The sequence below is a fragment of the Geotrypetes seraphini genome, chromosome 5 (genome assembly GCF_902459505.1).
Source record: "Geotrypetes seraphini chromosome 5, aGeoSer1.1, whole genome shotgun sequence".
NCBI lineage: Eukaryota > Metazoa > Chordata > Amphibia > Gymnophiona > Dermophiidae > Geotrypetes > Geotrypetes seraphini.
Window position 1 is genome coordinate 91,322,424 of NC_047088.1, and position 15,642 is coordinate 91,338,065.

The 15,642-nt window shown below is 47.4% G+C and overlaps 1 protein-coding gene across 3 annotated transcripts in view; it reads right to left on the reverse strand.

The window, feature by feature from the left end:
* The window catches only part of SH2B1 (SH2B adaptor protein 1), a 91,155-nt gene that overhangs the window by 51,916 nt on the left and 23,597 nt on the right, over positions 1-15,642 (reverse strand). For all 3 annotated transcript variants that reach the window (XR_004539463.1, XM_033944652.1, XM_033944653.1), the window contains exons 4-7: positions 12,484-12,575; positions 12,216-12,322; positions 11,768-11,974; positions 11,081-11,292 (exon numbers count right to left, since the gene is read on the reverse strand). Coding sequence is in view for 2 of the 3 variants with exons in the window: in XM_033944652.1 (XP_033800543.1) it covers positions 11,081-11,292; positions 11,768-11,974; positions 12,216-12,322; positions 12,484-12,575 (618 nt within the window). In the remaining variant the exon portion in view is untranslated. The remainder of the gene's footprint in view (positions 1-11,080; positions 11,293-11,767; positions 11,975-12,215; positions 12,323-12,483; positions 12,576-15,642) is intronic.

The window sequence follows — 15,642 nt, forward strand, 5'->3', positions numbered from 1 at the left end:
GAAACGGGGATCTCCCCGCCAAACAAATCAATTCTGCTCATATAAACATATGTACAACAGCAACAATGAAAACTAGAAAACAGGTTATGAAACATTAGAAACCTGAACGACAAAACCAGTGCTATAGGGAGACACAGCCTGCACCATAAGAAGGGGGTGCTAAACCAGGGCGCCCTCCCAAATTTAGTGCTACAACCAGTCAATGGCACTCTTATAAAGGCTGGTCTGAAACTTAAATCCAGCTTACCAGTACTTCAAGGCAGGCGATCAGCAAATCAGACATACATAGGGCAGGTTCCTGGAATAAAGGGAGGATTTACAAGAAAGAAGATTATTAGCAAAGGTAAGAACATATTTTTTCATTCTTGTACAATCCCCCTTTATTCTAGGATCAATGGGATGTAACAGAACAGTCCTGAAAACATCAGGGTGAGACTGATGAGCTCGCTGCTAACACAGAGGCATCAAAAGAAAAGTGAAGTCCTGGTTGACCGCCACATTAATTTTGCAAAACTTGGTAAAGGTGTGCAAAGACGACCATGTAGCAGTTCTGCAAATCTCATCCAGAGACACCACTGAAGACTCGGCCCATGAGGAGGAAACCTCTCTAGTAGAATGAGCCTGCCCTGAGGGGAAGCTTCTTTCCTGCCGCTACATATGCTGCAGAAATGGCTGCTCGAATCCATCTCGAAATGGTAGCCTTAGAGCAGTGTCCTGCAAACTTTCTCATGCTGCAGCACACTAAAAGTAGTGGTTGTGGCTCGAGGCACCTGGAAGTGCGTGGATATCACTGTGATGACATCACATGCATGTGTGACATCATCATGTCGATGTCCGCTTGTATGTGAAGGCCCTCCATGCGGGACCTGGGATGGCAGTAGGGGGTACCAGAAGGGAAGAGGGCCAGAGAGGATAGGTGCTGGTGCCCACTGATTGCCTACAGGACGTGCCTCTCGCCACGTACTATAGGCAGTCAGCTGGCGCTGGCACCTCTCCTCTTTCCTAGTGTACTGCGGCACACCTGAAATCTTAGGAGGCACACAGTTTGAGATACACTGCCTTAGAGGCAGGCTTGCCCTTACAGGCAGGACCCACAAGGACAAACAGGTGGTCCAAGACATGAAACTTGTTGGTAACCTCCAAAAACCGCAGCATAAGCTTGCACCCATCCAGGGATCGCAGCACCCAGTCCTGGGCCTTGGAACTGGAAGGCACAAATGCCGGAAGTCAAATTTCCTAATTCACATGGAAGACAGAAACCACTTTCGTAAGGAACCATACGCAAGAGCACCGCGGTATCCATAATATACAAGAAAGGATCCCAATATGAAAGAGCTTGGAGCTCCAAACTCTCCGAGACGATGTGATAGCCACAAAGAAAACCGTCTTAATAGTGAGATCCATCAAGGACTCCTACTCCATAGGCTCCTAAGGCAGACGAGTCAGGGAACAGAGAACCAGATTCAGATTCCACATCAAGACAAAGGAGGCGCAAAGGAGGCTTCAGATGAACCACGCCCCATAGAAAACAGACTACGTTTGGATGAACCACCAAAGATCCCCTCAAGGCATGAGGGCTTAGGCAGGACAGGCCTGCCATCTGAACCCATAGGGAAGCCACTGCAAGCCACTTTTTCAGACCATCCTGCAGAAACTGTAGCACCCGAAGAACTGAGGGAGAAGGATCCTCCTGATGGCTGGTGCACCAAACCTGGTAGTACCACCAAGCTTCCACATAGGTAGCCAGCCGTTTGCCGAGAAGCAATGTAGCTATCACTGTAGAATAGTCCCGAGCTGTCAAGGCTGTGCACTCAAAAGTCATGCCATAAGACCAAAGTGGTCCAGGTCCTGCAGAGTGATCGGCCCCTCTGAGAGGAGACGAGTAGCAGGGCAACCTCAGCCACCCAGTCCCCCCAGAGCTACACCAGGTTGATATAGCACAGCTGCCTCTGTCAATTGGGAGCCACCAAGATCATCGCCCCCCCCCCCCCATGCTTTGCTATGTGCCACCATAGAGGGAAGGCATAAAGAAGACCCACCTGTGGCCAGGACTGCACCAGAATGGCCAGGCTGCCGGCCTCTCAATGACGAACGGAGAGCCAATCGGCCTTCCTGCTTGCCGCACCCCCCATTGGTGCACTAAGCACTCAAACGCTCCCTGGGAGAGAGACCACTCTCTGGGGTCCAGTGTCTGGTGACTGAGAAAGTCTGTCTGAACGCTGTCTAGGCCTGCCACGTGAGCCGTCCAGCAAAAGATCAACCAAGCCTCCACGCTCAGGAAGGGACTTCTTGTGCCCTCTACCAGCTGATGTAAGCTACCATCGTGGCATTGTCCAAGAACACTCAGACATCTCGATGACAGAGACAACCCGAGAAATGCAAGGGGGTCAGATGAACTGCCCTCAGTTCCAGGCGATTGATCGACCACTGGCACTCCAAGGGTGGCAAGCGGCCCTGCACCAGAACTGACATGCAGATTGCCCCCCCCCCTCATGCCAGAGAGGCTCACGTCCATTGACAGTCACTGAATCTGAAATCTTGAGAAGGCTCCTGGTCAGTGACAGGGAATGCAACCCCCACGCCATGCTATTGCACCACCGCCATCCAAGGCAGGAGGGCAAGCAATGGGTCCTTCTGCGAATTCCATTGGGGCAACAGAGCCTCCTGCAAGGAACACATTCTGGCTCTGGCCCACAGAACTATATTGATAATCGCCACCATGAGCCCCAGAACCTGGGGATACCTCCAAGCCATCAGGGTCCAAGTGACCAGAAAGTCTCTGATGACTTTCTGAATCTTCTCTTGAAGGGATATGGGAAGGAACACTTCGTTCTGCCCTGTGAGAAAGCGGACCCCCCAGGAACTTCCCAGAGCCCAAGTTGCCCTCTGGCTTGGGCTCGATTTCCGCAAGATCCAACAGTCTGCGGACTGTGGCCTGCACACAAAGCGTCTTCTTGAGGCAGCCCGCAGGGGAATCTAGAAAGTACCCAGAGAGAGGACAGAGAAACTCCCATTTGAGCTCATCATGGAGTACCTCCAAGACTCAGCAGTCGGATATGACAGTCTCCCATTCTGCCAGGAATGCTGACAAGATGCCCCCGTGATTCTTGCATGTCCAGATGGATTTTCCATCAAATATTATAAAATGCTCTCTGCTCACTTGTTGGCTCCCTTTGTGAACTATTATTCTCAATTCATCATTTAAAAATATTTTGCCCCACGAGCCAATGAAGCGTTTATAACACTCATTCCGAAACCAGACAAAGATTTGGGGCGAGTTGATTCTTACCATCCTATTTCTCTACTCATCGTGGATATTGTCTTGGGTTCTTGCAGATCATTTAGCCGTTTTCCTCCCTCAGCTAATTAATGATGGGCAAGTAAGTTTTGTTCGGCGTCACCACTCGGCAGTGAATGTCCGCAAAGTTCTTCCGGCTATGGCTCATTGTCAGAGTCAGAACATACAGGGCACGTTGGTTACTCTGGATGCAGAGAAGGCGTTCCAATAAGGTGGAATGGTCTTTTATTTTCCAACTTAGCTCTTTCAGACATTACAGCATATGTGACATTTATAGCATATTCCATTCTCTTCCACACATTACAGCATATGGGCCTACAGGGGTGGTTCTTGGAAGGCATATACACACTATATGTGGTGCCACTTCTGTAGAGACGGGGTCCATTGGCCTTGCACTGGGTGACTGCTGCAAACAAATTGGCATATATTGTTAGGGTGGACCCATGAACTGATTCAAAGCTGTGCTTGGCTGCCACAGTCCAGGGGAGCGGAACTTGCAGGGAGTCTCTTTCAGGTGAGACAGCAATGTATCTTGCATTTGATTTAGTGGACCATGGGAAATTGCTGCAATGTTTGGATGCTATTGGTATTAGAGGAGAAATGTTAGAATGGTTTTGGGGCTTTCTCATGTCTCACACCTATCAAGTTCGTTTCAATAATGATCTTTCAGGTATTTGGAATAATTTATCTGGCGTTCTGCAAGGTTCACCATTGTCCCCATTGCTCTTTAACGTTTATATGTCATCATTAGGTGCACAATTGTCCCAGCTGGGGATTAAGCTGTTGAGTTATGCAGATGATTTTACGATCATTATTCCATTTGCTATTTCTCTTTCTGAAGTTATTCCTAAAGCAACAGAAGTATTAGGTCTAATGGAGTAATGGATGACTGAATTTAGACTGAAGCTTAACTCAGAAAAAAATGAAGTTTTTTGTAGCTTCACCACGCCCATTTGATACTAAAACATCACTGCGTATAAATAAATTCAGCTATCCTATTCAATCTACAATTAAGGTTTTGGGAATAAAACTGGACCAGGGCTTGACTATAAAGAACTAGGTGGACTCTTTGGTCAGAAAGGGTTTCTTTACTCTTTGGAAGCTTCGGTCCATTAGGGTGTATTTTTGATGTTTCATCATTTAGAGTTTTGGTACAGTCTCTTATACTAAGCCAGCTTGATTACTGCAATATTGCCTTTATGGCAATTTCCCAGAAGAATATGTAACGCCTGCGAATAGTACAAAATGTAGCAGTCAGGCTGATTTTTAGGTTGAAGAAATATGATCTCGTAACACCCTCCTATCGAGTACTGCATTGGCTACCAATGGACGCACGGGTGAAGTTTAAGTTTGGTTGTTTCTGTTTTAAGGCTTTGTTTGGTTTAGCTCCCAAATATATAACTGAGATTTTCTCTTTTGCAACCAACAGACATAAGAGAAACTCACATCTGAATTTTGTTTTTCCGCCTGTTAGAGGATGTAAACTTAAAACACACCATCAAAATCTTTTTTCATATCAAGCAACATTCTGGGGTAAGGATTTAGAACAATTGCCTTTGCTTACTGACACTTATGGGGAATTTAGGAGAAATCTAAAAACATATCTGTTTTCGAAGTATTTTGACAGCTAATTTGTAAAAATTTTATGCACTATTTTGATCATTTTAGTGTCTCTAATTATTGGCTTTTAACTTTTTTAGTTCTATTCAACTTCTTTTACTGTTTTGGGGTTTTTTTTAAACTATTGTAAATCGCATAGAACTTTATGGCCTTGCAGTATATAAACTGATTATTATTGTCATCACTTGTGTGCCCTTGCCCAGGGCACTACCTCTACTGTGACTGCCATGTACTCCAAGACATAACATAAGATTTGCTGCTGCTGGGTCAGACCAGTGCTCCATCGTGCCCAGTAGTCCGCTCACGCAGCGGCCCTTAGGTCAAAGACCAGCGCCCTGTTTGAGACTAGCATTACCTGCGTATGTTCTGTTCTAGCAGGAACTTATCCAACCTTTTCTTGCTTTCCCCTATAACAGCCTTTGGAAGAGTGTTCCAGATTTCTCTCTGGGTAAAGAAGAACTTTCTTATGTTTGTATGGAATCTATTCCCTTTTAACTTTAGCAGGTAATGCCATGCAGTAGGCTCTGGCTTGATCAACATGGCTGTAATCTGAGCACAAAGCTTTTTGTTTGCGTGATTCTGGAAGAAAGATTTTGCCTTCCACCGTGTTGAATAAGACTCCCAGATATTCCAGGGACTGTGTCAGCACCAGGTGGCTCTTCCCGAAGTTCACAATCCATCCCAGACTGTGCAGCATCTCGACAACTGCTGCAACTGTTTTTTCTCCCTCCAGGAGGGACAGTGCTCTGATGAGTCAGTCATCCAAGTACAGGTGCACCTGCCAACCTGCTCTGTGGAGATGAGCGGCTTCTACCACCACAACCTTGGTGAACGTTCGGGGCACTGCTGCTAGCCCGAAGGGAAATGCTGAGAATTGATAGTGATTTTCCAGCACATGGAATCTGAGGAAGATGGCAATGGGAAGGTAAGCTTCCATCAAATCTAAGGCAGCCAGAAATTTTCCTAGCTACAATGACTGAGTGAACGCTTTCCAAGTGAAACCAACAAATTCTCAGGGCCACGTTGAGGTGCTTGAGAACAAGAATGGGCTTCCACTCCTCTGAGACTTTCCCACAACAAAGTATATGGAGTATCTGCCAGGGCCCGAGTTGTCTGGAGAAACCGATTATATGGCTTGGATAGCTAGGAATCTATGTAGCATCGGTCTGATCCCGTTCACTTTCTCTGGCTAGTCTACTGACGAATCTACGAACCAGTCGGAGAGAGGATGTGTTAACATTATCTTGTAATCATCTTTGATATGTCCAGGACCCAGTGGTCACACGATTTAAGTTCACAATCCTCCAGAAAATCCGAGAGCAAACCTCCAATCTTAAGAGGAGTGTCCTGAGAGTTGGTGTCATTTTGGTTTTTTGGCTAGCACTGCAGAGCGAGAACTTGAACCCTGGTTCCCCCTGAACCTGGAAAATCTCTGTCTGGAACCTTGAAAGGCTGAGTGGAGACTTCCATGGAATTTTGACAAGAGTGAGCTGCAAAAGGCTCTGCCTCTAGAGGGGGCACTCAGAGAAGCAGGGGGCACTCAGAGAAGCTGAAAGGGGACAATTTTAGAACCAATGCTAGGAAGTTCTTTTTTACGCAGAGGGTGGTGGACACCTGGAATGTGCTTCTGGAGGTTGTGATAGGACAAAGTACACTAAGGGGGTTCAAGGAAGGATTGGATAAATTCCTGAACGATAGGGGGATTGAAGGATACAGATAGAGGTAGAGATAGGTTTTAGACAGAGTATGGATAGAAGGATAAAAAGGGATTAGAGAAGGATCACATTACAGGTCATGGGCCTGATGGGCCGCCGCGGGTGCGGACTGCTGGGCACGATGGACCTCGGGTCTGACCCAGCGGAGGCAACTTCTTATGTTCTTATGCTTGGGGACTGCTATCTGGTAAAGATCTTGTACCTGGCCATGAGATCATTGCCAAATAGCATCTATCCTCTAAAAGGGGGCCTTGTCAGCATCGCTTTAGAGATCAAATCACCCGCCCAATCTCTGATCCAAAGGCTGAGACTTTCCTCATGACTCTGATAATATCATAGAGGGCATCCACAATGTAGTCTATTCCTACCAGCACAAGCAGAAGCAGGGGTTCAGAGTAGAGAGATGCACGGGGACAGAAATCTCGCCAGTCCCCGCCAGGATCCTCTCCGTCCCCACCCGTCCCCGTCAGGATCCTCTCCGTCCCCACCCATCCCCGTCAGGATCCTCTCCGTCCCCACCCATCCCCGCAAGGAATTATCTCCATCCTCGCCCGTCCCCATAAAAAGCAGCAATTACTTCTGACAGGATCATCAATTCCAGTTTCTTTTGTGTTTGCGCTGCTGTTTTCCTTGTGGAACCTCTTTGGTGGAACCCTTTTTTTGTTTTCTGTTCAGGTAATTAACTTAAACACCCTCTTTTACTAAGGCTGACGTGTCCATTATATTATATGAACCCTGCTTCCTAAGCCTTCCATCCCCGTGGGAGTCCCGTGGGCCAGAGGGGGGTCCCCTTGGGAGTCCCGTGGGTTAGGGGGGATTCCCGCGGGACCCGGGGGATTCCCGCAATCCCCGTTCCCGTGCATACCTCTAGTTCAGAGTCTGTCAGGCTCTGGTTTCTTAGTCTTTGTGAGGCGCGTGCCACAAATGAGGCCGCGGCTGCCATTCTTGACCCCTAAGGTCAAAGACTCAACATGCCTCTTGAGGACCATATCCTCCTCTGCAGTACTGCGGATCTTTTAAAAACCACCCTTACTTCACTGGATAAGGAAGTGCATTTGGTCAGCTGGGCTATCAGGGAGTTCACTTTTGGCATAGCAATAATTTGCTGGAATTCCTGCTCCACAGGATGCAGTTTAGCCATGGTTTTAGCCACTGTCAGGGAGCCTTCAGGGGTCTCCCAAGGCTCCATGATTAAGATCCTCATGATCAGGTGCCACAGGAATGACTTGGGCTGAGCTTGGACCCTGCTCAGAAGAGAACACTGTGAAGACAGGGTTTGCAGCGGGTCTATTTTCAGTTCTTGGTAATGATCTCCATTAGGGCTGAGAACCTAAGAAGTCAGCGGATGAAGGGATCTTCTCTCTGATCTATAGCCAATAACTCTTAGTCCTCTGAATGGAAATCTGCGTCACCCATCAGGGAAGCCTAACTTTGGGACGGTAAAGGGATTAGATCCAACCCCTTGTTTTCCAAATCCATGTCTGAAGGACTATCATAGTCCAGAATAGGCTCTGCTTTTAGGAAGGAAGCGCTCAGAGACTCCAGCGAGGTCTGCGTATTAGTCTGCTCTGCAGACTAAATCGTCAGATTTCTGCCTTGTGCATAAGCCTGTCAGAGGAAATTAATAAATTCTGGGATAAAGGCTTGAGAGGGCAAGTCTCTTCATCCCTTAGGTTGGCGCAGATGCCTTTTCTTGGGCTGCAAAGCTTCTACACCCTTATGGTGTGCAGAAGTGCTGTCCCAGTACCCCAGAATGACCTGGAAGAGAAAACGAGTAATATAATCAAGTTCTCAGATGACACGAAACTATGCCGGACAGTAGGGTCACTAATGGACATTGAAGAACTCCAAAGAGATTTGAACCAGCTAGGGAAATGGGCGGAAAAGTGGCAGATGAAGTTTAATATAGAGAAATGCAAAGTGATGCACCTGGGAAGGAAAAACAAGGAACATGAATATAAAATGTTAGGTGTGACATTGGGCAAGAGCTAACAAGAAAGGGATCTGGGGATACTGATTGACAGGACCCTGAAGCCGTCGGCGCAGTGCGCATCGGCGGCGAAGGCGGCAAACAGGATGTTGGGCATGATAAAGAAGGGAATCACAAGTAGATCGGCGGACATCATAATGCCGCTTTACAGAGCAATGGTCAGACCACACCTGGAGTACTGTGTCCAGCACTGGTCTCCCTACCTAAAGAAGGATGTGACCCTGCTGGAGAGGGTGCAGAGACGAGCTACGAAGCTAGTAGTAGGTATGGAAAATTTGAGCTACAAAGAATGCCTCAGGAAACTGGGCTTATTTACCCTTGAGAAGAGAAGACTGCGAGGGGATATGTTAGAGATTTATAAAATAATAAAAGGATTCGACAAAATAGAGCGAGAAGCATCGTTATTCACGTTGTCAAATGTGAATCAGACAAGAGGTCATGGACTGAAGTTGAGAGGCGACAGGCTCAGGACAAATACCAGGAAGTTCTGTTTCACACAGTGAGTGGTGAACGCTTGGAATGCTCTCCAGGAGGAGGTTGTGACGGAAACCACCATTCTGGGTTTCAAGGGCAAGTTGGATGCACACCTTCTTGCAAATCACATCGATGGATACGGGTAAACAGGTTTTCATCGGGGAACACCTGGCTTGGCCTCCGCGTGTGCGGGTCACCGGACTGGATGGACCAAAAAGGCATATGGGCCCCTTATGGGCCCATATGCCTTTCGCCAATCCTAGAGGCCTGCACAGGGGCTAAGCCCGAAGCTCTTGCCACTCCTTCCTATGCTGCATGGCTTGGGACACATGGATGCTCTTCTGCTGCCCATCCAGCACAAATAAGGCATGATATTATGGTCTGAGGACTCCATCAATTTTGAGGCAAAATGAGGTGTTTTAAGAAAGTTTGAGAACTTAGAAGAAAAAAAAAATTAATAAACAGGGAAATAAAATATGGCTGCTGTGGCAACGTTTTGGCACAAAAAAAAGTTTTAAAACGCTTCAGGGTTGATCCTATTTTTAATAAATTTTGATTTTAGAGGAGGGGTGGAACAAGGCTCTATCTATAGAAACAGCCAAAAACACAGTTTTTCAGACCTTTCCCCCACAGGCTGTCACAGACTGTACTCAAAGACCATGTACAAAAAAAAATAAGCTGCAGCCTGCCTCATTTCCTTAAGAGAGAGTAGATGGATCTGGAGGGATTTTCTGTCTCCAAGTCTCTGGTTAGCTGTCATGCCGAGTTCTTCAGGATGCCAGTTGGACTTCAGTCGGACTGAACCTCCACCCCCCCAAGGTCACAGCGACACCAAAAAGAAAAAGGGGGGGCAGCGAAACCACAGCTTGCACTGTGAGCGCCCTGAAGGATGCTATTGAGGTCTAACAGCCTACGCTCAAGCTCCTGACCAAGTCAAGGAAGCGAGCAAATGCTGAGGGCCTGGAATCCTGAGCTCCACAAATATTCAGCAGGTCCCCAAAAGATGCACCTGCCAGCTGCAAACTCTGCTCCTCTCCAAGCTGGCACAGCCAGTCCTGGAGCTGCGTAAAATCCATGAACAACCCAAAAATATCACAAAAATAAAGAAATAAAGGGAGCAGTTCAGAACAACACCTTCATGCTCACCTGTTGAAGGAAGAACTGAAGAGGGCAGCAGAGACTGGGGAGAAGGAGGAGCAGCTGAAAAGTTGTGGGCAGGCATAGGCAACCCTATGGTTCAGCATACCATTCCTACTGCATTTGAAAATAATAAATATGAAACATTATGTTTAGCCCTTTAGAGACTCTGATATTTTAATTTGCAAAACCAGGCTTAAAATAATGTCCATGGAGCCCAACTGTGTGATCTACCTACAAAAATGGTAGCTATGGAAAGATCATACGTGATGACCCTTTTTCTAAAACACATCTAACAAAAAGTACAAGACATTAGGTTTGCAAGGCTGATGTGACAGCACTTCTCATTTCAGGACTTCAGATGCAACATTCACAGGGGTTGCTACAGTATTTAATAAGCTAATACCTGCAGAAGACAAGCAGCAGGATGAGGAAGTGCTACAATTCCATTTCCATTTTGAAGCTACTAGTATTAATTACAGTTTATGAGCAGTAGTTCACATAAATCATGGTTGCCAGAAAGTATAACAAAACAGAGAGACAAGGTGGTACTCTCAGCATCAACTCTATGCAATACTAATCAAACCCCATACTGGTCAAATCCTTTCCTCTGACAATCACACTAATCCCTAAGCTCTGATGCAGATCATTAATGGATTCACTGCGATATTCCACCTGATCATTCAGAAAATTAAAGTCATCATCCTGCTCACCTAGTTGTGGAATACCTGGTGATATCCAGCAAGCCCATCCACTCAGTCAGACTACCCTGGACACACAGTGAGCATTCTAAAAGAGGCTCTCTACACCCCTGCCCCCCCACAATATACACACACACTCACCTACCTTTGCTTTTCCCTGGAAGTTGAAGGTAAGAACGTATTCCCCACGTCGTGTCTCACTCTGACGCACTAGAAAAACACCATGACTCCCTGCTCCTCCTGCCAGTACTAACTGTGCTGCCTTCAGCCGGGAGAGTGTGCCATGAAACCAATGGTACTCTGATAGAGGGTGCTCACCATCCCCAAGATCTTGCTCTCCATGAAAAATGAATGATCCTAGGCCACAGAGAATACAGAAACAAAAAAAAAATGTGGACAGGTATTCCACCTGAGAAGCACAGCAGCTTTGCTAAGAGTATCAGTGTTGTCCTCATATACTGTGCAGTAATTAACTGTACATATATCAAAATGAAATCATAACTATAATCCACCCCTGTTCTTAGAAACCCCTGCACCAACACAAGCATTGTGTGTGGCGCGGTGGTTGAAGCTACAGCCTCAGCACCCTGGGGTTGTGGGTTCAAACCCCGCGCTGCTCCTTGTGACCCTGGGCAAGTCACTTAATCCTCCACAGCCCCAGGTACGTTAGATAGATTGTGAGCCCACCGGGACAGACAGGGGAAATGCTTGAGTATCTGATTGTAAAACCGCTTAGAAAACCTTGATAGGCGGTATATAAAATCCTAATAAAACTTAACCTTAACTTAACCTTAACTTAAAACTTATCCTTGATATAGTCTCCAAGTCATACCTGATGCATCAATTGTATCTGAGAAGGGAGTGTGCTGTGGATTTGTAGGATAAGAACCTTGCAACCTGTCAGAATTTTCATCAATAGGAATTCGTGGAGGCAGCTCTGGTGGTAACATCTCCAGAGAGTCAAAATTGGAGGCAGTGATTGAGACTGAACTGGGCGATACAGAAGCTGATGGTCTGTCAGAAAGGCCACCATAGGCACCTACAAAAGGTATAGGCAAATAGTGAAGAAAAAACCCACTCAAGGCAAGTTTCTGCACTCCCATGGAAGTTTTGAACTTCCTGCAGGAAGGACAGACAAGATAGATCAAAAGACCCTTTCTTCTACAATATTCTCTCCAGCAACAAAAATTATAAAAATCAAACAAAAAAAATGTTACCCCCTCTAATCTAGTTAAGAACTGAAGTTGCATCTCTTGCCTCCATCCCTGTCTCCCACTCACCCTGAGAAAGATGCTCACTGCTCTCAGTGGGAATCATGGGTAGGTCACGACTGGGCATACTCTCTGAATGGTTCATACAAGGTAAATCCAAGCTATCTGTGGTTTCTCTGTAGAAACAAAATTAATGAAAAAGGTTGAGAATTTTCAAAACAGATGCATATCCTGGGCACTTATTTACATACATAAACACATACACACACACACACACACACACAATAGTCCCTCTCCCAAACTCACCCTATCAGCAGCAGGGACATTTGATACTTACACTGGATTCATACAGTCCTGTATATCTGCCAGCCAAGATCTCATTTGCAGAGAATCCACAGTCTCCAAAATGTATTCTAGCGAATTTTCCATCTGTTAATGTAAGAAAAAAGATAGATTCTATGAAAAAAAAATAATAATAATAATCATCAATAGCTAAAATTAACTCAAGACATTATTTGCAAGAAGGGTTTCATAATGACTGCACCAGAAGACTAGCACAAATGTCATTCTACGTAGGACACAGCACCCTTCCTTTGTGATATTAATGGGAAGTAATTCTTTTTTGTTTTTTTTATTTTTTTTACTTTTGTTGCTGGGGAACAGAGACCTCAAGTGCTCACAGTTGTTTGACTTTAGAACTAGTCTTGTCAAGCCAACCATTCCATGAGCTATCACAGGTCACATGTAACCCCCTTTTTTGACATCTTTGTCCTCCTCGAGACCGACCGGAACCTCACCAACCTCTCGGCGAACATATCCTCATGTATATCGAACCTTCAATCCTGGGCCCACACTGTGCAGATGAAACTGAACGAATCTAAAACAAAACTTCTCTGGCTTGGCCCAAAATTGGACCAACTGCCCACCTCCATCCCACTGTCCTCTGGCCCCACTCTGCATCTTGAATATTCTAGTAAAGTTCTGGGAGTCATAAAGCACAGTTACTTACCGTAACAGGTGTTATCCAGGGACAGCAGGCAGATATTCTTTACGCATGGGTGACGTCACCGACGGAGCCCCGGTACGGACCTTTTTAACTAGAAAGTTCTAGTTGGCCGCACCGCGCATGCGCGAGTGCCTTCCCGCCCGACGGAGGAGTGCGTGGTCCCCAGTTAAGATAAGCCAGCTAAGAAGCCAACCCGGGAAGGCGGGTGGGACGTAAGAATATCTGCCTGCTGTCCCTGGATAACACCTGTTACGATAAGTAACTGTGCTTTATCCCAGGACAAGCAGGCAGCATATTCTTTACGCATGGGTGACCTCCAAGCTAACAGAGGGGGAGGAGGGATGGTTGGCCATTAGGAAAATAAATTTCGTAACACAGATTGGCCGAAGTGTCCATCCCGTCTGGAGAAGGCATCCAGACAGTAGTGAGTAGTGAACGTGTGAACTGAGGACCAAGTGGCAGCCTTGCAGATTTCCTCGATGGGCGTGGAACGGAGGAAAGCCACAGAAGCAGCCATAGCTCTGACCCTGTGGGCCGTGACAGCACCTTCCAGTGAGAGACCGGCCCAAGCATAACAGAACGCAATACAGGCAGCAAGCCAGTTGGAAAGCGTCCGTTTAGAGACAGGATGACCTAGACGGTTAGGATCGAAGGTCAGAAAGAGCTGAGGAGACGAGCGGTGAGCCCTGGTACGGTCAAGGTAGTATGCCAGGGCACGCTTACAATCCAGCGTGTGCAATGCCTGTTCCCCAGGATGAGAATGGGGTTTAGGGAAAAAGACCGGCAACACAATGGACTGGTTGAGGTGAAAAGCCGAGACCACCTTGGGAAGGAATTTAGGATGGGTACGCAGAACCACCTTGTCATGGTGAAAAACAGTGAACGGTGGATCGGCGACCAGTGCATGCATCTCACTAACCCTCCTGGCAGAGGTGATGGCAATGAGGAAAAGAACCTTCCATGTTAGAAGTTTGAGCGAAGTTGTGGCAAGAGGCTCAAAAGGGGGTTTCATGAGGGCTGATAAAACCACATTCAGGTCCCAGACGACAGCAGGAGGCTTCAGAGATGGTTTGACATTGAAGAGGCCTCTCATGAAGTGGGAAACCAGTGGATGAGCCGTGAGAGGTTTTCCGAGGATAGGCTCATGAAACGCAGTGATGGCACTGAGGTGGACTCTGATTGAGGTAGACTTGAGGCCAGCGTCGGACAGAGAGAGCAAATAGTCCAGTATAGTTTCCACCGCTAATGAGGTGAGATTGTGATGATGCAGCAGACACCAAGAGGAGAACCTGGTCCACTTCTGATGGTAACATTGGAGGGTGGCCGGTTTCCTGGAGGCATCCAAAATGCGACGGACAGGCTGAGACAGATTCTCTGGAGAGGTCAGCCCGAGAGAAACCAAGCTGTCAGGTGGAGCGAAGACAGATTGGGATGCAGTAGAGACTGACGTTGCTGCGTAAGTAGAGTAGGAAACACAGGAAGAGGAATGGACTCCCTGGAGCTGAGCTGGAGCAGGAGGGAGAACCAGTGTTGGCGAGGCCACCGAGGAGCGATGAGAATCATGGTGGCCCTGTCCCTGCGGAGTTTGGCTAACGTCCGCAACATCAGAGGTAGTGGAGGAAAGGCATAGAGGAACCGATCCGTCCAGTCGAGCAGGAATGCATCTGGGGTCAGACGATGAGGAGAGAAGAGTCTGGAACAGAACTGGGGCAGCTGATGGTTGTGAGGCGCTGCAAAGAGGTCCACCTGCGGAGTGCCCCAGCGAGCAAAGATGGAGTGGAGTGTTGAAGGGTCCAGAGTCCATTCGTGAGGTTGAAGGATGCGGCTGAGATTGTCGGCCAGGGAGTTCTGTTCGCCCTGGATATAGACAGCCTTGAGGAAGAGATTGCGGGCCATGGCCCAGGTCCAGATGCGGAGAGCCTCCTGACAAAGGAGGCGAGATCCGGTGCCGCCTTGCTTGTTTATGTAGTACATGGCGACTTGATTGTCTGTGCACAGGAGAAGAACCTGAGGGTAGAGAAGGCGCTGGAAGGCTTTGAGAGCATAGAACATGGCTCTGAGTTCTAGGAAATTGATGTGATGTTGACGCTCCTGAGGGGTCCAGAGTCCCTGGGTGCGTAGATCTCCTAGGTGAGCTCCCCACGCATAGGGGGAGGCATCCGTGGTTATGATCATGGAGTGAGGGGGTAGATGAAAGAGTAGACCCCTGGAAAGATTGGAGGAGTTCAACCACCATTGAAGAGATTGCTGAAGAGACGATGTCACAGAGATGGGATGAGAAAGAAGATCCGTGGTCTGCGACCATTGGTTGGCAAGAGTCCATTGAGGTGTCCTGAGGTGGAGTCGTGCCAGAGGAAGCACATGGACCGTGGAGGCCATGTGGCCCAGGAGGACCATCATCTGTCAGGCAGGAATGGAGTGATGAAGGAGCACCTGACGACAGAGGTGGAGCAGGGTCTGTTGACGATCGGAGGGGAGAAACGCCCTCAT